The 24,465-nt window shown below is 44.2% G+C and overlaps 1 protein-coding gene and 1 non-coding gene across 5 annotated transcripts in view; one reads left to right on the top strand and one right to left on the bottom strand.

Moving 5' to 3' along the window:
* The window catches only part of CTNNA2 (catenin alpha 2), a 933,346-nt gene that overhangs the window by 96,525 nt on the left and 812,356 nt on the right, over positions 1-24,465 (top strand). For all 4 annotated transcript variants that reach the window (XM_072951563.1, XM_072951564.1, XM_072951561.1 and 1 more), the window contains exon 2: positions 13,306-13,412. In XM_072951563.1, the coding sequence (XP_072807664.1) occupies positions 13,311-13,412 (102 nt within the window). In that variant the 5' untranslated portion in view covers positions 13,306-13,310. The remainder of the gene's footprint in view (positions 1-13,305; positions 13,413-24,465) is intronic.
* LOC116285935 (U6 spliceosomal RNA) lies at positions 1,567-1,669 on the bottom strand. The gene has a single exon (XR_004195703.1). It is a non-coding gene; the product is annotated as a U6 spliceosomal RNA (small nuclear RNA).

The following is a 24,465-nucleotide window of genomic DNA, read 5'->3' as shown; positions in this document are numbered from 1 at the left end:
TTGGGGTTGAACAACTTCCTTTAGATGCACCCGTGTTTACTTTAGTGAAGAATGACACTGTCTTGTGGGTAGATTTGTTCGGGAGGCCTTGTTTTGCATGCTTTTGATGTCTTCGCATTATATCAGCCTCTTTTATGCTAATTGTTTATGTATGTGTTTATTAAAAATATTGAATTCGCAGTATTGTCCTCAAGGATTCCAACATTCCAGCGTGATGGAGACAAATGAGTGAACAATTGAAATGGAGTGTGAATGGGGCTCACTGAGAGGAAGCAGGGTGTGCTCCGAGAGCAAGGCTGGGTCTAAGACGTTCAAGAAATGACGTGTTTCAGAGGATAACGGAGAGTAAGGCAAGTGAAGAAAACAGGGAGACGCTCCCCTGTGGGAGGAAAGACACGGTCAGAGGCTGAGAGGTGCCAGGATGTGGCGTGTTCCGAGGACAAGGCGCGCTGCACTAAATCTCGAGTTCACGGAGACTTGAGATGCGAGCCGGATGGATGCCACGTAATGAATCAATACTGAAGGCCAGCAGATATAATTGGAACTTTATTCTTCTGCCGTGGAAGTCAGTAGAGGCTTTTCAACAGGGTGACATGGAGTAGTTTTTATTTTGGGGGGATAAAAAACCCTGCAGCACAGAGGAGGAATCAGAGCAGGGGCTAAGACCGAAGGCAACATGACTGGTCCAGAGACTTTTCAATAATCTGAGGAAGAAATAATGATGGCCTTGATTAAGGCAGTGGTGATAGAGAAAAACAAAAGTGATACTTATGAAATATCAGAGAATTTTTTTGACCTAATGAATATTTTGATGCAGGAGGTAAGGGAAAGGAAAGGAATTGAAATGACTCCTACATTTCAGACAGGGCTTGACAGATACATAGTGGTTCTGCTCAGATGACACAGGAGTTGGACCAATTTGGAGGGAAAAGGGATGAGTTCACTCTTAAGCAGGTTTACTTTGAAGGGTTTGGAAAACTAGTAAATGATTGCTTCCAGGGGGCTGGAACCCAGGCGGGAGCCCTGAGCTAGACAAATAGATTTGGGAGTTTTCAACAGAATATAAGCTACAGACATGAATGGCACCAGCCAGATACTGTGTTTAGGGCAGGGAAGGACTGAGAACAGGATGCCAGGAGGGTAGAGGAAGAGCAGGAGAGAGTGGTGTCTCTGAAACCATGGACAGAGCACCACATTAATATTGTCAAATACTGCTGAGAATTCAAGTAAGGTAACTGAAAAGGAGGCCACTGGATATTTTGAGGTGATAGATTTATCTATATTTAAATAAGGTATATGTGATCATTATATAAGTTGAATATATATATATATATGTTGACTATATATATTCAACTTACATAATGATCTATATATAGTGAAAATGTGTTTAGTGAAAAATATATATAATAATGTATAATTTAAGAATTTCCATAAATCCCACCACCCAGCATAACTATTGTTAACATTTTGATGCATATTTTTCCAGAGTTTTTCTATATGTAAATGTATTCTCTATCTAGCTATATCTAGATATATGTCTATATATAACAGAAGAGTTCCTACTCTAAAAATATGAGACACTGCATGAATTTGCTTGTCATTCTTGCCCAAAGACCACGATCACCTTCTCCACATCCTTCCAGTTTTAGTATATAAGCTGGGGAAGCACATGGCGTCCACTGCATCAAGCAACTAGGAGACCATTTGTAACTTTGCAAGGCTAATTTCGGTGGAATGGTGAGGGTAGGAGCCAGATTGTGTGGGGTGGGGAATGGGTAGGCAGTGAGGAAACGGAACAAACATTAGAGCCTGCCCTCTCAAAGAAACAGGCTGTGAAGGGAAAGAGAAATAGAAGATGTCAAGAAAGGAGTAGGATGGAGAGCGTTTATTTTTTCTTTTATATTTTCGTTGTTTAGTTGGACAGGACTTCCCACTGACTAGAAGGAGCCAGCAAAGGGAGATGAAATGAGGATACAGTGGAGAGGCTGTGACTGATGGATCTGGGAGTCAGGAAGGGATGGGGAAGAGGAAACAGGAACCAAATCCCATCTTCCAAGAAGGCCAGTAGGAAGGAGGTGAAGGTGGGAAGAGATGCTGCTACATTTGGGGATGGGTCACCTGAGGTGATTCCGGTCACCTCAGAACGAAGACGGCTGGTACCCACATGCAGTCAGTTATTTGATGAAGTCTTTCTGAACGTGCATGAAACCAAGGGCTGCCACATTGGATACGATCCATTATCTGTCCCCTCGTATCCCGAGAGTGGTGCCAAGAGATATATGTTAGAAAGGTCTAGCCTTCTCTGACAAAATGAAACCTCGGGAACGGTCCCCAAATGCTCTGGTTACCTTAAATAACCCACGAAGGAGTTATTGTCCACCTATTTCTGTCAAGCTACTTAAAGCTGTGTGTTTTGTTTTTGTTTTTGTTTTTACTTGTCTGCCCTCCAAGACATACTAACCATGAAGTAAAGCATTTAACCAAGGGAGGTTGCATTGTACAGTAGGAAAACGGATTTGAAACAAATCTGGTTGAATTCCATTCACTTTGAGGAAATAACGTCCTTGTGCTTTGGTTGTCTTCTGTTGTGAGATTGGGATCCTGTTGCGTTGACCTCGTAGCAGACAGGAGACAGCGTAAGGTAATGACGGTGTTAGTGTCCCCACAGGTGGCTGTCCCGTACACATCTTGTTACTCCGTGTTTGAAGGCTCCCTTTCAGTCCTGCACACCAGGACTTGCTGATAGAAGTAGGGAGCTCATAATAATGATAATAAACTGGCCAGTGACCAAGAAAATCTTTGTTATTGTGAAATGCAAGTATGATGAACCAGGTGGAAAGGACTACCCCTGGCCATGCAGACTTCGCAGAGCCCGTCTGCATGTCCTGAGGGCCGTGGTACATTTTATGTCTGTATTTTACAAAAGCGAATCACCTAAGGTACCTTTTGTCTCATAAGCACCAAGTTAAATGCCACAGTGGACCAGAAGGAAACCTGGGTTATTGTTTCTCTTTTCACATGTGACTTTCTATGACAACACGCTTATTAAGGTGATTTACCAGCAGGCATGTATGGCTGGGTAGCGCTGGTGCTGACATGTCAGTCCTCCCCACAAAAGACTCCGAAGCAAATACAATTGCTATAATGTGTTATGACCTTTCAAGGCTAGTAATTCAATTGAAAGGGGCGAGGGTAACACAAGGCAGGTGGATTATCTCCCATTGACTAAGCTGCCACCAGACGCCCAGCTGTACCCGCACGTTCTACCCGGTGAACGAGCCACTTTAAAATGGGAGAGGGGCGCTCAAAGAGGCAGCGGTGATCGGCTTAAATAATTTCTCGAGTTTCTGCAACTTAACTCCTTGTTAACTCGCCAGAACCTGTATGGATTTAACTGTGACTTTAAAGATAGGATGTAATAACCCACTAGAACTTGCTTAAAAGAATCCAAATCCCTTTGATCGTAGTCCGGTGGCCTCAGAAGCGGGTGTGCAGGGTGCCCATTGGGTCCGTGGCTTGGCGGCAAAACGCGCTTGGGAGGTCGAGGGGCTAAGGGTAGGGCCAGGCTGGGGGCGCCCTTATCCGTGTACAGCGATGATGACGGCCACCGCGAGGATGGTCCCGGGCACACGGCTGCTGTGCCCACCGCCGGAGAGATGAAGGAGAAGTTCCGGGCCTCGAGTGAAGCGGTGTCCCGGCTGACCCCAGGTCCTTGGCCCGCGGGTACCTGCGCGGGAGGGTGAGATAGAGCGGGTCAGAGAGCTGCGTCCTCGGCCACAGGCCTCAGCCTTCCTCCAAGATAGCCCCCCAAACGTCCAGCCTTCCCTGGGAATAAGAAGGCCTCCTCTGCACACCCCGCCTCCATTCCCTCCCCCAGCCCCCCCAGCCCTGCACCGCCTTGAGGATGGCAGTGATGCCCGCGGGCCACAAGCGGCAGCCGGAGGGCGGCACCGCGATGCGCACGAGGCCGTGCAGCGCGCGCCGGGGCTCCAGCAGGGCCGGCCCGGGGCCCCGGGAGGCCGGCTGAGCCTGGACTTCCCTCGGCTTCCCCCCGGAGGCCGTCTGCACAGGGCTGTGGAAGGAGGGTGGTGGGGAGAGGCCGTCACTTTACGCTCGCTGAGCCCACCAGCTTCACATGTCTGGCCGAGACGAGGCTGTTTCCTTCTTTCAAACCGACTCTGGGCTTGCAGGGCCTGATCTTCGGCGCCGATGGACACTGCCCTCCCCCTCCCGAGGCCCTCCCCCCTGTCCCTCCCTCCCCGTGGCCCCAGAATAGCGCCTGGCCCCCTACCCCGCATGCCCCCAGCGCGTCCCCAGTTCCCCTCCACTCCTCTGGCCAGGCCCCGTCGGCCAAGCGCGGGGTGCGCGGGGGGCCCGCGGGGGGCCCGGTAGGTGGGCGGGGCCGGGCGGCAGCCGTGGGGGGGGTTACGCTGCCCACCCCAGCGCAGCGCGCCACCGCCACGTGTGCGTGGGGCGGGGCCGGGCGGTAGCTGTGGGGGGGGTTACGCTGCCCCCCCAGCGCAGCGCGCCCACGCCGCGTGCGCGTGGGGCGGGGCCGGGCGGCAGCCGTGGGGGGGGTTACGCTGCCCCCCCAGCACAGCGCGCCCACGCCGCGTGCGCGTGGGGCGGGGCCGGGCGGTAGCCGTGGGGGGGGTTACGCTGCCCCCCCAGCGCAGCGCGCCCACGCCGCGTGTGCGTGGGGCGGGGCCAGGCCTGCAGCGGCCTGGTGGGCGGAGGCGGGGGCGGCCGGGGGCTTGAGGCGGCGGGTCGGTCGCCGGTAGCGAGTCTCCTGCAGGTGAGGGTCGGGTGGCCTGCGGGGCAGGACGAGGTGGCCGCCGGGCGGGGTTGGGCGTGGTGGGGGGGGCTCGGCAAGGTGGCGGGGACCGGGGACCCATACTGAGCGGTGGCCCCCGAAGCCAGGCCCCATGCCCCTCAGCGCAGGAGCGTGGCGGTGGCGGTGGCGGCAGTAAGGGTGCAAAGAAGGGGCTGCCTGTTGGGGCAGCGTGGGAGGTTGGGCTGGGGGGCATTGTAGAAAAAAAAAAACAAACCCTAAAACAAAAAATGAAACAAATGAATAGAATAAGACACAGACTCATAAATACAGAGAACAAATCAGTGGTTACCTGTGAGGAGAGGGGTGTGGGGAGGGGCAAGATAGGGCAAGGGGCTTAAGAGGCACACACTGCTAGGTATAAAATAAGTAAGATGCGGGGATGTAACGTACAGCACGGAGAATATGGCCGATGTCGTGTAACTTTGGAATATAATGAATAAAAATACCAAGTCACTATGTTGTACACCTGAACTATTCTTCAATATAAATACAGTGAATTTTTTCACTGCTGTATACTATTTCATGATATCAGTAGAATATTATTCATTTATCATTCATTGTTGACAGATGTTTGCATGTTTACGGTTTTTACCTACAGTGAGCAGTGCCCCCATAACCATTCTTTCCTGCAGTTAAATTGCACGCGCAGGAGTGTTTCTGGGTTGTGCACGTACCATTGGAATCAGCAGATCCCAGGTTATGCCCAAGTTCAACTTTACTAGGTGGTGCCACTTTTTTTTTTTTTTTCCCCAAATTAGTTTGACCAGTTGATAGCTGCTTCTGCAGTGTGCGAACGTTTCCATTGCTCCTCGTGCTCACCAATATTTGCTGTTAACTTGAAATGCCTGCTGATATGGTCTGTGTGAAATGGCATGCCTTTGTGCTTCTAGTCTGCATTTCCCTGATACTGAGATTGAAACTATTTTAATATGTTTGGGAGCCATCTGGGCCGGTTCTTTGGTTAAAATTTTTTTGTTTCTTTTGCCCATCTTGAGTTATCTTTTCATATTGGTTTGTAAGTGTTGTTTTATATAATCTTGGTATTAAGTCTTTATGATTAGTATGCATTTCCTTGCTTATAGCTTGCCTATGTTGCTTTTGAATAACATTTTATACTTTTTAATATAGTTGAATGCCAACCTTAGGTTTTGCTTTGTGAGATTTTATTTTTTATTTTTTCAGCTTCATGGAATTATAATTGACAAGTAAAATTGTAATGTATTTTTAAAAATACAGATCCTTTAGTACTAATTAACTAAGTATTCTTACAGTCACTTAATTTAAAACAGGTCTTCCATAAATAGCTGCATTTATTTCTTTGTATTATATCTTAATACTCTGATTACTTTGTCTTCTTGACTCTCCATCCTGGGGTTACTTGAATGCTTTTTCATACTTTTGTTTTTGGCCTTTTTCTGGCAGCAGTTCAAAAGGGCATTGAATATTTCTCTGTCATTCTGCTGCACAAACTGCTCACGATCACTCCACTGGTGCATGTGAAATTTGAAGGTATTCTTGGTTACCTATCACTTGACCTAAACGCCCTGGTGAAATGAAAGGATACTGGCCCCACAGATGCCCATGCCCGGCTGAGCTCACTCTCTGAACTCTCCTCCCTCATGAATGGTTCTTGTTTTTGCAGTCTGATGAGTCAGAGGCGGTCTCATCTCGCCAGTCAGCATTAACAAGTCTGACACACCTCGATGGTTCACACAGCGCTTGCCTGGGCCTTGCGCTCTTTGCGTGCTCAGTGCATTTGCCCTGATTAATTGGATGGATGGATAAATGAAGGAAGGAAGGAAGAAACGGAACATACAGTATTCGACTTTTCTGTTAGAATATTGAAGGCATTCTGTGGGAGGAAAACCACTTTTTGTTTTGTTTTTTCAGATAAATGGCGTCGAAAGTGCTTCATTCTGATTTAAAAATCTCCTTTTTGCATAAGAGCCTTAGTATTGTATTGTTTTTATTGAGTTATAGTCAGTTTACAATGTTGTGTCAATTTCCAGTGTAGAGCACAATTATTCAGTTATACTTGAACGTACATATATTCATTGTCACATTCTTTTTCACCATGAGCTACCACAGGACCTTATATATATTTCCCTGTGCTGTACAGTATAATCTTGTTTCTCTATTCTATATATACCTGTCAGTATCTACAAATTTCAGACTCCCTGTCTGTCCCTTCCCACCCCGGCAACCACAAGTTTGTAATCTATGTCTGTGAGTCTGTTTGGTACTTATGTTCATTTGTCTCTTTCTATCTTTCTTTCTTTTTAGATCCACACATGAGCGATCTCATATGGTATTTTTCTTTCTTTTTCTGGCTTACTTCACTTAGAGTGACATTCTCCAGGGACATCCATGTTGCTGCAAATGGCATGTTTTCATTTTTAATGGCTGAATAGTTTTCCATTGTATAAATATACCACATCTTCTTTATCCAGTCACCTGTTGATGGACATTTAGGCTGTTTGCATGTCTTGGCTATTGTAAATAGTGCTGTTGTGAACATTGGGGTGCAGGTGTCTTTTGGAAGTAGGGTTCCTTCTGGATATATGCCCAGGAGCGGGATTCCTGGGTCATATGGTAAGTCTATTCCTAGTCTTTTGAGGACTCTCCACACTTTGTTCCACAGCTGGTGTTGTATTTTAACTGCATGTGTGTGTGTGTGATTGTGAGACTGGAATGTGGCAAAGAATCAAGTCCATGAGTGCTCATAACATTTTTGCTAAGTGCTCAGTACTGTGATAATCACTGCGAAGGGGGCCGAGTCCCTGTCCCTGAGTGTATTTGAGAGGACGAAATTTATATAAGGCAAACAGAGAGCAACAGAAGACAATTTGTGTTCAAATTAAATGTTATGTGGTACTTGTTCTAATTAGTGGGATAGCGATGAAATTCAGAGAAAGCAGGAGTCATTGGGCCTTGGGGACAAAAGGCAATTTGGGTCACTGAGGAGAAGAAAGACACTTTCCAGGGGGTATTGTGGGCCAACTTGTAGCTTATACTGTTCTTCACAAAGAGACCCTCATATGGGTCTCAGCAGTGAATCAGATACCAAGGCAGACCTCACTAGTTTGCTGAAGGAAGCCTCGAGGTTACTTTTTCCTGAACAAAAATGACACCCAGATTTAAAACACATTAAATAAAAACTAATGATCCAGTTAAAATACATAGTGAAACTATATATTTTTAAAACATGCGAATAAGAAGAAACCTAAATATAAACTGTGTTCTCTGAGCCATACCAAGGTATCCTTTGTTTTAGGTCTCTAGGAAGTACCGACCAAAGAATATGTCTAAACAATATGTCCAAAAGATATTTTTAAAATTATTCCTCTCTAGGAAATGGATTCTACTATTGAAAAGATGAAAAGTTGATACTTGAAAAAAATCAAATACATATTTGAATCATGTTTTATGTATGCATATGTAAAACATTTATGACAGACCTACTAACCTATTATAATGATGATAGACGAGATAAAAAAAACTTGATTTGTGCCCTAATGAGTTTGTGATCTGGTGGGTTATTTAAAACTAATGTCAATTTCTCAACAATGAGCCAGTTTAAAAAAAATGTAAGATCGTCCGTTACTGACTGTAAATCCATAGCAATGCAGGGTCTGTGGAGAAGCTGCAATGGGAAGATGTCAGCAGTTGGATTTGGGGGGATGAGGAGGACTGTGTTCCAGGTGGGGACTTTGGGAAGGGACATGAACCCTCTGTTATGAGGTAGTCCGTACCTGATTGGAACAGAAGACATATTAAAGAAATAAGATCCAGGGACCATGGTCAGAAAGTGGAGTGACAGCCTTGTTACAGAGACTTGGGACTTGCTGGAGAAGAGATTTAAGCAGTTACTTTGTCCTAGAAAAAGGCATGTTTCAGAAAATTAGTTGGGCTGAATTATACAGCAAGATGAAAGATAAGGAGAGCAGTTTGTGGTTATTTTGCTGTAATCTGAATATGAAATGTTGAAATCCTCGTGAGGATTAAAGTTATATAATCATTGCATGTGGAATTCTAATTTACAGACGGTTAGAAGGACACAGAATAAATTCATTGCCAATTAAATAATGCCTTCCTCAAATAATTTGAGATTGCTTTTGGGCTATAAAGGTAACTTCTCAAAATACGTTATCTGAAATACTAATGGTTCTTATTTTTGGTTTTTGGAATCTGTTGCACAAATCAGAATTGCAATGCTGCTGAAGGATGTTAGGTAGAACAGGGTTAACCTTTGGTCAGATACACTTTGTTTAGGAAAACTGAGTCCTTGATGGGACTTTGGAGACCTGACTTCGCAAACGGAGTAAGCACAGCTCACCTGGGTATCGCACACGCTCACATCCAAATGGAAGACAAGCCATAATTTAGGACTAGATTGAGCCTGTTTATGCTCCAAAATGAATTTAAATGATGAGGCTATGAATGTAGTGAGAAGCAAGGAAATGAAATTGACAGATAGTAGCTTTCATTTTGAATTTCAGATTACTGGCTTTCTATTAGCATACTCCGGGAGTAGCGAATTCCTATTAAGTTGGCACATAGATTTAAATTTTATGAATATGCTATTGTAGGTATAAAAACTCATTTCAGTGAGCTATGGACATGGTGACTTCTTTCCTAAATCAGGAAGCTGTAGGCTATATATTATTAGTCTAAACTTGTCACCCTGAAAGCCTGCAGGCTGTGGAACTTTCTTCATATATTCTTTTTGGTTTTGTTGATTTGAGTAGAACAACTGAGCGGCTCTAAAGAGAATATAATCGTTTAATTCTTATTTAATATGTGTTTAAAAATATTAAAGTGTGTTAAAAAATATTAATATGTGTTAAAAAATATAAAAAATATTAAATTTTAATAGACACTTATGCCTAGACATGAAGCGTTGTTACAACCTTTTGAAATGACGAGAATGACATTTCTGTCCCGCAGCCGTCCTAGGGGTGTTTGGCTAGAAGGCCTGGGCTCGCCGCGGCTAGAGGTCTCGCAGGCCATGTAGCACGTGAGGGCGGCGGGCACTTTGCTCTGACAGCCGCACAAAGAGCTGCCCCGCCCACCTCTGCTGCAAATAGCGGAGAACAGGTGGACATTAATCGCTTCAGCTCTGAATTTAAACGGCGATGGATCCTCTGATTGCAGCAGCGACGCGCGTTGTGGTCCCCTGGTCAGTTCCCTGAGCCGGGGCTTTGGATGGTTCTGTAGGGGACAGGGATGGGTGATATGCTGCCTCCTTATAGTCAAAGGAAGAGAAAGTGAGCTTAAAGTGAGTGACATTGATGGAGAAAAATCAACAGCAGGACTTTCCCATCACTAGGCCATGAGGCCAGGCCATCTCCAAACCCAGGGTACCACCGGGAAGAGAGCCGAATCTCCCTCACCCTCTTTTTAGACCTGGTGCTGCTGCAGGTGCCAACCAGGGTGCCTTTTACTTTCTAGGGATGTTTGAAGTGTAATCAGATGCCTCCTCTGTTTTTATATCTCAGCCTCTACTCCTGCCTGTGATGCACAAACGCACGTAAAGTTCTCGACTCCATAAAAAAGCCCTTCTCCCAGGAGGGGGCCTGAATATTAGAGGTTCCTTCCTTTATTAACAGCAGAAAATTAGGACACTCACCCCTTGGCGGCTCGTAAGGAAGCTCGTGTTACTCTGGAATGTCTTTTTGTCAGGTTTTGCTTTTTCTGTCGTGAGTGACGAATGGCTCTGGCCGATCCTGGCCCATGTCTCTTCCTCACCTCCCTGGAGAGTCTGAATTTGTGAGGTATTACTGTGTAGGATGTTTTGTCACCTTCCCTGGATGTGCAGCTTGATACCTTTCAAGAAGAAAGTCTTCTCAGAGATTAAATGAATTGCTAAGAGCTTGTTCTTAGACTTGTGCAATTACGATGCGTGGAGGAAGACAACCCAGTTATCTTTCGTTTTTTCACAGCCCCTGTTTTTCTCTCTTTCATTGTGTCTAGCCAGCATTCTGAGTTTCCACCAAAAGCAAGTGAAATATGTACTTTTTCCTTTGAACTTAAATCATTGACCAAAAAGATGTATTTTCTTTATGCAGAATTCTTTGTGGGCACAGCACACTGCGTTCATTGTGCAGACGTGCAGTGTGGCTTTGAGAGCTGTTCCTTCGACACGTGAGAGGCCGGTGTGTGTGACTGCACACTTCACTTGTTCTCCCGGCCTCTTGTCTGAGTCAGTTTGCTTGTTCCACACGGAGGAGCATGTCTCTATGACTGGGTTTTCCCCTTCAAGAAATTAATACCGTACAACCTTGCCTTGCCTTTTCCCATTGACTGTTACCTGTGTCCTCAGAAGTGGCTGAAAAGATTGATCCGCAAAGGAATGAATTAAGTCGAGTGATTTGCGCGGTGACTCTTGTCCTTCCATTTTTAGTTTTACAAGTTCCCTGTGACCTTCAGGATCCAAGGCCCTGTTCCATCTAAGTCTGCTTGTTGGCTCATACTTGGGTTGAGGTCTTTGTTCAAGGTCTCCCATTTCTTCTTCTTTTTTTTTATAATTTTTGTGTGGGAAGGGAATTAGGTTTATTCATTTATTTTCAGCGGTGGTAACTGAGGATTGAACCCAGGGCCTCGTGCACACTAGGCATGCACTCTCCCATTTCTTCTTGCTGTAGGCTAGGTCGTGTCTCTGATACGGTTGTCCCAGCATTTTTGTTTCTCACCTCAGCACTGTTTGAGTGCCATTTCTGTACATCAGTGGATGGGAACGTCAGTAAAAGAGTTTGTGTGCCTTCCTTGGTCGGCCGGCTTCGCCTGTGTAACAGGTGATTCTGTACACGGTCTAACTCAGTGCCTTTCACTGTCGTGTTAAAATGACCTCACTGCCTGACTGTTAGTTACCCAGCTTGCTTTCCTCCGGGACCTCCTGTGCTGCACTGTTACTGTGCCACTCGCTAGTCCATCGGAGCTTGACAAGGCTACTCAGAGTTTGCAACCATTGTGTCCTCAGTGCTGGGTTGCTGAGGTGGGTCTGGCTCCCGCAGGGATGCAGGTGGCCTGTGTGGAGAGAAGGCATCTGGTCTCTCCATCCTGCCACAGCGCAGGAAGGTGTGTTGCCTGGCAGCAGAATTCTGCGCACGTCAGAGCTGCTGGCGGCAGTTGGCGGTGTGAACGGGAAACGTGTGAAGTGTTTGTAGGTTTCTGGAGGACAGGCCGCGTGTCCTTGCCAACTATTGTTGTTGTGAAGGAACCCAAATCTAAATCGCGCTGTGTGGCTGGATCACTGAGCTTCGTTTATTTAAAACACGGCATTTGGAGAGAGTTAAATACCAGCACACTGTGTCTTCGCCTGGTTTTTTTTTTTCCCCTGAAGCAAATTTGTTGGGTGTGTTTGCCAAAGGCTTAGCAGGAGCAGGGCAGTGAAGGAGCATGTGCCTAACGTGATAGGCCTTCTTTGCCGGGTTAATTCTAACAGAAGTAATCATCTACATTGATTTATAAGAGTGGGATTGAGTGGGGACATTGATTCAAAATAAGAGAACGGCTGTGAACAGTTTGATTTATGAGGGTATGAAAGCAGATGATTCAGATTTCACTTTGTTCGATCTAAGGTGGCTGGCCCAGGGGTTAGTTGTCAAAGTACATTCAGCAAAGAGCAGTCGGTTTCGCGATGAGAAACACACCCCTGATAGATAGAAGTATAATTTACTCCGTTGAGGCCAGGACCACATTGTGTGCTCAATACGTGCGTGCCAGGCTGCTAGCTACGTATCTGTGGGAGAGGATTGCTTTGGAGTGAGATAAATAACCTTATCAGACGCTCACAGAACAAGAATATGAGTGCAGGGAGTGATCAGAGGGCTTGCAAATAGCTGCAAGCTGATTTTCAGAGCTGTGGCCACTCGTTTTGCAAGGCACCTTTCCCGTTTAAGAGAATGAAACTCGGCTCTCCCGGGGAGTGGAGTGTCCTCAGGGCTCAGTTATGATGGGGGAAAAAAAAAGAAGCCTTTTTGTTGGCACGTGCGGCCCCTCCTCCGGTGATCATGGCGACTTTGCTGTGCTTCCTGGAAGCCATTGTTGGGCTCCCCAGACCCCCTTCGGAGTTTTCCCCTCGGGTCTCCCAAACCCCTCTCTGATTCCGTGATCACAGCACAGGTCCTGAAACCGTCAGCTACTCAAGGCCACGGTCCAAGTCCTTCCCAGCAGGTAGCAGCTGGATACGGACACCACACACTGAGGAAGCGATGTGTTTCAGTGTCAGCTGGGTCCCAAGAGTTTGTCTAAGGAATACAGGTGCCCTCAGGAAACATCCATTTTTTTAATCTGATCCATCATCACCAACTCAGTTCTGCTTCTGATTTCCCCGTCTCTGACTTGGCGGGGCTGGGCCAGACGGTCATCAGGGATGTTACAAGGCTTGGTGACGTGTTTGATTTGAGCCCCCAAGGTCACAGACTGTCTCTGTGATCATTATTTCTGACTGACCATGTGTGTCTCTGCAGGGAGCATGACCTCGGCAACTTCGCCTATCATATTAAAATGGGACCCCAAAAGTTTGGAAATCCGGACACTGACCGTGGAGAGGCTCTTGGAGCCGCTTGTCACACAGGTAAGAGCTGCTTTGAAACGCTTTGTGACGTGTGTGTTTCTACTGGGATTGTATCATGACTTCCCAGAGAACTTAGAGATCCTTCAGAGTGAGTAAATCCCGCTATGACGCTGATCACTGAGTATGCGTTCCGGCCTGAGCTGTGGACAGTTTTTTTTTTTTTTTCCGCCCAGTAAAGTTTGCAGTGCCTTTGAAGAAAACTCTTCATGGGACTTTTGAAATTAAGTTGATGAGATAATTAAGGGGGTGCTTTGCTGAAGGGCACTCTCATTTGCAGTAATGGATTCGCAGTCTAAATAAACCGTCCTGCCTTACTTTCAGATGCTAATGCAGTCAGGAAGAACTGCACTGACGATTTAAGAGCAAGGTGTATTTACTGAGTTACTTTTTTCTTTGGTTTACCAGGGGAAATCCATCATTTTGAAATGATGAAAGGTTCCACTTTCGTGTTGTCACAGTTGTCACATTTCCGCAAGACGGCTGTTAGCAGGGAAACACTCTTAGGATTTTTGAAGTTGTAAAACCTAATTTTTGCATCTTGTGAAGCATATTCTTTGCTGTATTAACTAAGAATTCCATGGAATGTGAAAAGTCAAGATTGTTTCATGGCGTACGTATAGAGAAGTATGATGTCAAATCAAGTAGGGGGCACCGAGGTTGGTTTCTTCCAGCTGCTGTGGCAAATTACCGTAAACGTAGTGGCTGGAAGCCTCCCCGGTTTATTACCTCGTGGTTCTAGAGGTCAGGACTCCTGACGTCAGGGTGTTGGCAGAGGTGTGCTCGTTTTGGAGGCTTTTGCAGAAAATCTTTTTTTTTTTTTTTTTTTTTTTTTTTTTTGCCTTTTCCATGTTCTAAAGGCTGCTCCCTTCTCAGCCCCTTCCTCCCTGTTGGAAGCCAGCAGTGTGGCGTCCTCAGATCTCTCTCTGACTCTGCCCTCTGCTCCTGCCCTCGCATCAGCCTGTCTCCCTCTTATAAGGACCCTTAGGATTACATTGCGCCCACTCGGATACTTGAGAATAATCTGATCTCGAGAGCCGTGACCAGATCACATCTGAAGAGGCTCTTCTGGCATTTAAGGGGACATACCGAGTTTCCAGGAATTAGAACATGCACATCTTTGGGGGTCGTTGTTCAGCTCGCCATAGTCCCCGCTCCGGCCACCCTCCGCTACAGTTCACGTCCTTCCTACACAAAACACGTTCACTGCGTCTCGAGAGCCTCAGTAGACTCAGCCCATTACAGTATCATCTCAAGACCAAAACCCCGCCTGAAATTCATCAGTTTTTAAATTCCAAATCTCATCCTCTAAACCGTCTAAATTAGGTATGGGTAAGATTCTAGTTATAAGCCATCCTCAAGCAAAATTTCTCACCATCTATGTACCTGTGAAAATAAGAAAACAAACATTATGTTCTCAAAATGCATTAGTGGCCCAGGCATAAGGTAACATTTCTAGGCATTTTTATTAAAAGGTGAGAAGGGAAGGAAAAAAGAGTAACTGACCTCAAGCAATTTAGAGAGCCAGCGAGGCACTAGGACTTCAGTGCCCGGGAATAAACTGTGGTTCGAGGCTCTTCTGCCCTCCAGGCCTGGTTCTTCACCCAAGAAATCCCTTTTTCATGAAGGACAGCACATATTCTCAGCTGAGTCTTTTTTTTTTATCAGCCCTGCCTGTATAATTTTGAGAGTCCAACAGTTTATTTGAATTTCATCTTTCTCTGGGTTTTTTTCACTCCACATTGGCAGTGTTTGTACTGATAACAACAGTCTTAAGAAACTTGTGGTTCTCTCTTGTAATGTCTCTGGGGCTCCCCCTGTGAGAACACAGGCTGCTTCTCCGGTCTTTCCTGGATAAGCTCGTCTCCGTGCTTGGCCTCTGTGAAACGACTGAGGGGTCCATGAACCCCATGCCTGATCTCATCAAGGGCTCCCTGGGTCTCCATCCTCCCAGGGCACAAGCTGAAGGTTTCATAGGTGCACAGTTGACTTTTTCTGCAGAGCACACTTTCCTGAAAGCAAGTCCTCTAATTGTAGCATCTCTTATAGTCTGCTAGGCAAGTCATCACGTCCTCTTTTTTTTTTTTTTTTTTTTTAGCTTAACAGTTCTATCTCCATTTGCTTCATTTCTCTCACACGTTGCTATAAGCAAGAAACCAGGCCACGTCTTCAGCACTTGGCTTGGAAATTTCCTCAGTTGAGTATCCATCACTTATGATTCTGATTTCTGCATAACTGTAGGAAACAATTCAGCCAAGCTTCCTGCCAGCCGATAGCAAACACACCTTTTCCTCCAATTTCCAACGACACGTTCCTCGTGTCCTGAGCCCTCACCAGCATCTCCTTTCACAGTCTGTTCGTAATGATTGATATTCTCAAAGACGATAAAGGATTTCTCTGCCACGCTCCTCACCTCCTTCTGAGTCCCCACCAGCTGGGCCTTTAACATCCGTATTTTTGGTAGCAGTCTGTTCAAAGCAGTCTAGGGCTTTCCTATTATACTCCTCAAAATTTTTCCAGCCTCTGTCCATTATTAGTTCCAAAGCGACTTCCACATTTTTAGGTATTTGTTACAGCAGCACTGCACCCTGGAACCCAAATCTGTGTTTCCAGTTGCTGCTGTAACAAATTACCACAATCTCAGTCGCTTGAAACAGCACACACTTATCATCAGACGATTCTTCGGGTCAGAAGCCCTGAAATCAAGGTGCCGGCAGGGCTGTGCTCCTTAGGGAGGAAGGTCCTTCCCGCTGTTAGCATCTGGAGGGCGCCTGCGTTCCCTGCTTGTGGCGGTTTCCCCTGTCCGCGAAGCCAGCGGCAGGGCACCCTCACATCTCCGCCTCTGACTGCAGCCTCTTCCAGCACATCTCCTCTGACTTCAGCCCTCCTGCCTCACTCTTAAAAGAACCCTGGTGATTGTACTGGGGCCAGCCAGATACTCTAAAATAACCTCTCCATCTTGAGACCTTTAACCTCATCACGTCTGCAGAGTCCCTTCGGCCGTATGAGAGGGCATATCCACAAGTCCTAGGATTGGGAAGCAGACGTCTCTGTTTGGGGCTGTTGAAACGTTTTGTGAGATGTGAGCCCCCTTCCACTGGGCCATGCTTGTTAGCACTGTGCAACTTTCTTCAGGAAACACCTCATACGGAGGGGCTTTTAGATTTGGGAGCACGTTGGCTACTGAGATTGTGGTCTGTGGACGAAGGCTGATCCATGAATAATTTGTTACTGGTCTGCAGTAAGCACAGAAATTGAGAGTAAGTGCTTTGAAAAATTCATGGCCATTTTACGGAGTAATGTTATGTCTGTGGAATCTAGTAAGAAATTTGGGGCTTATTTAATATTTAAAGTTTTTTGAATTATTAATTTTGTTGTACTGTACAGAAGCTTTGGTCTGTGACCTTTTGGAGTAACAAATACGTGGCCTGTTATCACAGATAGCTTGAGAAGGGCTGGTTTAGGAGACGTCTTGGAGTCAGTCTGCTTGGAATGCAGTTCTCTCAGCTGAGATATAAAAAGCAGGTCGCCTTTTCCAAGCCTTGGGGTTTGTACTTCTGGGTACATATCGATACATTTAACCCTTATCGTACGGATGAAATGAAACAGTAATTAGAACATGGTGCCTGGTGTAAAGGAAATGTTGGTTAAATGTAGTCGCCATTTTTCTTTTTTTGATGGAAAATACATTCAGGCTCATAGTAGCCATTAACCAGTACGGTATAAGCCAGTGAGAAGGCGTGGGTGAATCCAGCGTGGACAGGCACAGTAATACACATAAACTGTCTTTTATTTCTTAAATTTTTCAGATCTTTACATTTTGCACCTGTATTTGGCTTATCTGAAGAGTAGCACTTCTACAATTAGCATTAAAAATTGGCTTTTCCACATATCTTTCAGTCCAGTTATTTAGAATTCTGTCAGATAAAGGCAATGGATTATTTACTAAAAATACGGTCAACTGCTTATTTGTATTTGTTCCCTTAATGCATTAGAACACTTGAAACACTTGTGGAATTTCACACAATGACGTAGCACTGTAACTAATCTTAACATCCTTCCAGTGTCTCCTCGTGTCTAAGCAGTTTACCTTTCTTGCTAATGTTCTTACTCTGATTTTTTTAAAAAAAAAGATTCTTTCAAAAAACGTGACTTTTAAGACAGGCTTTTCTATGTATTGTTTTCTCACGATACTATGGCTGTGTCGTCAGGACTCACCGTCGCCTCCCTTGGAGTGAAACCTTAATGATCAGACTGATGTGACGTGTGAGGAGGGCATGTGGATAAGTAAGGAGATGAGGAAATATTAGGTATAAACTCAGCCTCTACAGCAAAAGGCAGAGCTAAGCGAGAAGACTACACAAAGGCCCCCTGTGAGTCCAGCACACATAGCTTTATGACTTTAATAAAATTCATTGCAGATATTCCGTGGAACAGTCTGCCCTACAGTTCCTGATGAGGGTGGACAGGGACGAGATAAACAGCAGGAATCAAGGAGTTGTCGGTAAAATTCATTCCCCGTCATAAGAAAAATGACATTAGGAACTTACTGTCGATAACACATTTAAGTCGGTCAATAAAACTTCACCTCGTTTCAGTCATAGTGTGTATGAGGTGGCCTGTTTGTCTTCCAGTGTTGAAATGGCAAGATTTTTTTGGAGAGTTCTTACGTTATGGAAGTCATGCCATTTTGAATGAGAGAAGACTCATCTTAGCAAGTTTAGACCTTGAAAAAGATGCCTGAACTTTTTATAAATTCAGAAAAACAGATCTTTAATAGGCCCCATTCTGTGGTACTAAGCTTTATGAGGAAACAAAACAACTATATTAGGAAACTTTATTAGGAAAGTAAAAAATTTATTAGGAAATTAAACACTCCTAGATAACTCTTAAAACCAAAGGGAAATTACAAACTATATATATGAGATAATGAAAAAGATGATCCCTTCTTAATAAAATTTACACATGCAGTAAAAGCTGTGCTGAGTGAAGAATTTTAGCATTAAATGCTTTTTTTTATTAAAGGAAATTATAAAAATAAACTAAGTGCTGATCTTAAGAAATTAGAAAAAGAACATCAAAAGAAACTAGGAATACAGAATTTAGTACCAATAAAAAGCTAGAATCACTAAAATAGGATACAAAAGTTAAAGGGTTAAATGAATTTAAAATTTCATTTTTCTTTGAAATGGTCAAGAGTAGAATCCCTCAAGGCACGAATTACAGAAAATACGCAGAGAAAGGATCTATAAGATAATGAATGAGGAAGCAGAAAGAACTGCAGGGTCAGGAGAGATTAAAAGAAGCATAGCAGAATATTACATGCATCTCCAGTACCTCTGAAACCTGAAAACCTGGGAGAAGGGAATACGTTCCTGGAAAGACTCAAATTAACAAAATTAATCCAAGAGGAAGTGGAGACCTAGAACAAGCCAGGTAAATACTGGAAAGTGGCTTCCAGATCTAAGCAGAACCAGTGGGTGCCTGCCTGAGTGCTGGCAGGTGTTTAAAGAAAGAAAAGATGAACAGCTCTTCAATAATTTAAAAAATTTTTAATGTTAAACATCCAAGACACTTTAAAGTGACTTTTTTTTTAAAAAAAGGGCAATGGTAGTTTTATCTTATTTCTGAATTTAAATGCAAAAAACAAACCTATATGAAGTACAGAAGGTGACATCTAGCAGCACATCAAAAGATCCACATAAGTGTAACAGAACATGGCTTTTTAAGGAAAATGACAGCCTATTATCAGGGAACAAATAAAAACTATCAGTAGCTCAATAGATTATACCCTGAGACACTGAAAAGACATCTGATACAATTTTACAGTTATTTCTAATAAAAACTGAAAAGGAATAAGAGCAAGCTTTTAAAATAAAGAAATCCACCATGTGGACATAGGAATAGGGCAGATAAAACCCTTCCTTTTACTGTGTGGCTGTGTACCGTCACAGGTAATGTGACCATAGGGCTAGGTGGCTAGATACAGGATAAATATACAGAAAGAACTAGTTTTATCTGTTCAGAACACCTGGAAATCAAAACAGGACCATGTTCTGTTTATAATTAAAAATCTATAAGGCCAGTTGCTGTTCCTGTTTGAAATGCACATTAACTTTGTAGATGTACGATTTTGCACTTCTTTTCACACCACTGAAGTCGTGAGTACATGCACACAGGCTTTGGAGTCGGGAAGGCTTGACTGCGAGTCTGGTATGTATATATGTGTGTGTATATATATATATATATTTTTTTTTTTTGGTATACATGTTAATACCTTGAATAAATTACCCTCTCCTCAAACATCAATTACAGATCAAAGTAATTCATACCTCTAGGACTATGAAAGTGGTGCATGAAGTGGCTGGTGACGTGTGTGACGGCATTCTCGTAGGAATACGGATTTGCTTTCAGTGACACGTTCTTTACTACTTGATGGTAATGGCTTCCCAGCTACTAGAAAATGTGCCAGTACAAAATAGGGATTCACTGGATCTTGTCTTTAGAAGAAATATTTCCATGTAGCTTTAGAAGAAGAAGGATTCGTGCCTTGCGTTTAGTCAGAGACAGTGGAAGCAGAAACCTCTGAAGTTACTGGAAACGCAGCCTTCCCCATTTCAGGAGGCGAATGAAGCGCAGGCCGTCACGGTGGGACAGACTGGAATTTGCTGGGTGGTGTTCCCTGCTTCTCTGTAGAGAGATTCACATGCGGCTTGAAGAAGCTAATGGCATGAAGGAGTGCCAGTGATGCTTAAGGAGCTCTTCTGCACCAGCCTGATCGGGAGGGAGGCTCCTGGGAAGAGGCGCACTCCTGAATCGTCACCAGCGTTATTTTCAGGAGCATCACAGGGCCCTGTTCAGTCAAGCTCCAGTGCCTTCTCTAGGTCTTTCTCAGTTCTACTCAAGAAGTTAATACTTTTCTCAAGAGCTAAACATTTAGAATATCATGTACTTAAAATATTGTTTCAAAATTTAAAAATTTCAGTTTTACACCTAAAAAATACTTGAGGGAGAGGGTATAGCTCAGTGGTAGAGCACTTGCTGAGCATTCCCAAGGTCCTGAGTTCAATCCCCAGCACCTCCATTAAAACAGACAAACAAACTGAATTATCTCCCCCTCCCCCCCACACAAATACTTGATTTTCTCCTCTTTTTGATATTAAGTCCTTACACGGGAGTTACCTCTGTGTGACTCACAGTAATAGTTAAATTCATTGGTGCGTTTAAAATCATAGGATTTAAAGCTGAAAGTGATTCCGGAAATAAGCCGACACCCAGACATGAAGTAACTTTTGAGAATGAGGCCAGCCAGTGCCTTTTCATGGTACACCTTGCACTTTCTTACACCGTTGACAACGTATTTTGTGTATGAATTTACCTGAAGAATCAAAATATAAAATGAAGTCTCACTGTGCCCTTTTCTGTCTGTTCAGAGAATATCACTAATGAAAACTACCTTAATTCATGGTTTATTCATGAGATTCAAGGATTAATACATTTGGGTGGTTTCCATGGTGATACTACAATGTTGCAATAAGTTGCTCATTCATTTTTGTCAGAGGATTAACATTGTGTGAACAGTAAAAGATGCACTAAAAGCAAATGATGGGAAATCCAAAAAGCTTGTTTATTTGATCAGTTTTAGGTATAGTATGATTAACTTGTTCCCAAGTATTTTTCTTTTTTTATTTTTCAGTTACGTTCATACCAATCCCCATTTTAACTTTTGTATGATATTTTTCTTGCCTTGAAAAATGTTTCAGTTTATCTGTCTATAATAGAAGTTTTTGATGGTGAAAAATGACCTGAAACACCATAACTTTATTTAGAACCTCTGTATCTTTCCTTGTTAAAGACAAAAGTAACACATGTTAAAAATAGAATTTGAATACAATGAAGTTATGAGTTGGGAATTTACCTTTATGACATGACTTGAAAGACTATAAAATATTGTTTTACAAATATGATTTCATCCCCTAATACTAACGTTTCTTGAATTGTGTGGTTTTTTTTATGGTTGATGTGCATGTATCAAAATAGTTAATTACGTTTGAAGTACTTCTTTGAATTGATGGTGGATTACTTGGCGGTTACTGCGTTTGCCACTTCTGAAATCGGAGTTTAATAGACTAGTATGTAGTCTGGAGGTAGGTTAGTTTCTGCTTTGGGATGATTGTAACGTTTTGACGCCTGCCACCAGATGGGAGCGATGTTCTTTCTGTTGTGAAGCCAGCTGTGTTGGCCAAATTTTGAAACTTGAGTAATGTTTGGAGCCCTTTTAAACCCAAAACCCAAACGCAGAACAAACAAAACCCACCCAAATCCTAGAATGGACGTAGTATGAATGTGGAATTATGTATGCACATGTTTTTCTTCCTAAACACGTTTACAAAGTAAGTAGCAAAACATAAAAACACAAAATTATAACTGACAGTAATTGAATGGATGGTGTTTTGCTGACATGAAATTATTGCACATGGCATGTATGTGGTGGTGACGGCTCCAGCTCAGGGTCTTCTGTGTTTGGCAAACACTCACACCGTGTGCCGTGTGATGACGTGATAACGTCAACTCCCTCCACACCTTTGGGACCGGCTACCGCAAATCACAACTGTGAGTGCGCCCTGGCATCATTTCAGCTTTCTCTCTCTTTTTTTTTTAGCATAAATATACTCACAGTTAACAGGAAGCGTTTGCCTCTGGTCCCTTCTCCTTTGCCTGGGGTAAGCAAGTTAAGTAGTAAGACGTGGTGATGCTTTTAGAACCGGCACTAAGTATGTTGAGATGTTAAGAATGACACAACTGACTTGTCTTCCATCAAAAATACTCACTTTCAAAAATTTCCGGTTTAAACACAGTGATTATTGTATGAATGCTAATGAAAGAAATCCCACTTGGTAGAAGAGAAGAGCGAAGTTTTAGGGACTGTGAAGTGGGTGCTGTACAGGCTGCCTCAGTTTATCAATTTCTTGTTCTTAATGGAAAAGGAGCTTTGAGGCGTCTCCCCCCTGCTCACCAGTCCTGGCTCCTTCTACATGTAATTCTTTGGGGGTCACCATAAAGGTGGTCCGAGCAGTTGAACTAAACTTCCCCAACTACTCTCATTAGAACCTTCTTTGCTTGGAACAACCCTCACTGCTCTGGTCTTAGAGCCCTTGTCCATTAGGATGGAAGGGACCACAGGTAATAATCCAGAACCTCTAACAAGAAAGGGGGAAAGGCTCTGATGTGTCTTGAGTGGTTACCGTGTGCCTGACGCTGCCCTGGGTGTTTCCGGAAGCCTTCATGGCTCCTGGCGCCAGCGTGGTCAAGTCAGGATTACTTTCTTCACCTTGCAGATGAAGGAAAGGGGAGACTTAGATCACATCATGAAAGACCTAACGTGAAGTAGCCAGACCGCGTGAATATGCAGCTCCTGAGGGAAACATTAGCTGAAGATACTGAAATGTAAACTGCTCGTCCATCAGCCAGCCACGAAGAATGTGCAGAAAAGGGAGGAGAGGGAAGGAATAAACTGCAGGTGTGGGAAGGGAGGAACTCCCAACATTAGACAGACAGAGGGAGAGGAGCAGGCAGAAGATAACTGAATACACGTTTACAGTCAGGCATTTGTTCCTTTGTTCCTGAACTGCATCAGCTGATTCTTCCCTGTACCAGCTGTTTCCTGACACGCAAGAACGACGCAGACAAATTCCTTAACGCTGCAGTGAATAAGTGAAACTAAAGCCCGTTTTCCCTCTTAAATGGTTAATGCGTGTGACGGCCTCAACTTACTAATAAGTCTTTTATTTTGTTTGGCCATAACCTCAAGCCTTAAAAGAATTTTTTTTTCTTGCGTTTCCGTTTCAGTGACTACTCACAGCCACTTTAAATGGGAAAATGGAAACTAAAGTAAATTTAAAAAGTAATGTCATGGAAGAACAATGATTTTTATGTTCTTGAAACAGGACAATTAACGAAATCTTATGCATATTAATTCAAGGAGAAATCGTAGGAGAGAAAGATGGCAGGAGGCTAACTAACAAAATTACTCATGACCACTTCGGACACAGTGGAACTGCTGTCTGAGCTGGAGACCGAAGAAACCGACTGCACCAAGGACGGGCGCTCCTGTGAGGCCCCAGAACCGCACTTTCTCAGGAAGCCCTGCACGAGCAAACTGATCGCAGCTTGTCAGGGAGCTGAGGGGAAGGACTGGGGCGTGTGAACACACCTGCTTTTCCATTTCTTGTCGTCCTGTTGACAGCACAGAAGGTGTGCTTCGTTTCCACACAATTGAGAAGCAAGAAGGCTGTCCTCAGACCTGCCTCCCTCTCTCCAGCTCTTGCTGCTGAAGTCCTGATTCGAAACCCACGTCCCTTCTCACGAGGACTAGTGTAGTCACTTCCTGAATAATCCACGAGTCCCACTTCTGCTAACTCCCTCTGTACCCTCTAAACAACAATCAGAGTGATCATCGAGAGTGATGTGGGATCTGAACATAATATTCCCCTGCATAAGAATGTGCCATTGTTCCCATAGCATTGTAGCATAAAATTAAAACTTCTTACCATGTCTTTACGTGCCCCCTGCTACAAGCTAGTGCTGTAAACTGCTGTATCTAGTACCGGTGGACCTTTAATTACCGTGCTCAAGCCACGGAGCCCTTCTTTCAGCTGCTTGGATGGCCTGAGTTCTCCTTGGCCTCAGGGCCTTTGCACACGCTGCTCCTTCTGCGTAGGGTGACGCCAACCTTCTAACGCTCCGACTGGCTTCCTTGCATCTTTCAGCTCCTGTTTTATCATTTCTCTGATGTTGCAGAGGACTTTCCTATCTTGTTTTTTTTAAAGTACATGCCTCTTGCCCCACCTTCTCTGTGCTTCATCCATTTCTTCCCAGAGCACTTACCACCATTTCTGATTGTCTTACGTGTTTATTTGTGTGCGTTTTGTCTGACTCCTCCGCTAGGTGGGACACTCCATGATGATGGGGATGATGTCCGTCTGGTTCACACGTACAATCCCAGTACCCTGGAAATAGAAAATACTTGATAAATATTTGTTGAATAACTAAACAA

The sequence above is a fragment of the Vicugna pacos genome, chromosome 28, assembly GCF_048564905.1.
Source record: "Vicugna pacos chromosome 28, VicPac4, whole genome shotgun sequence".
Classification (NCBI taxonomy): Eukaryota; Metazoa; Chordata; class Mammalia; order Artiodactyla; family Camelidae; genus Vicugna; species Vicugna pacos.
The sequence above is the reverse complement of the archived record's forward strand: the minus strand, read 5'-3'. Positions and strand labels throughout refer to the sequence as shown.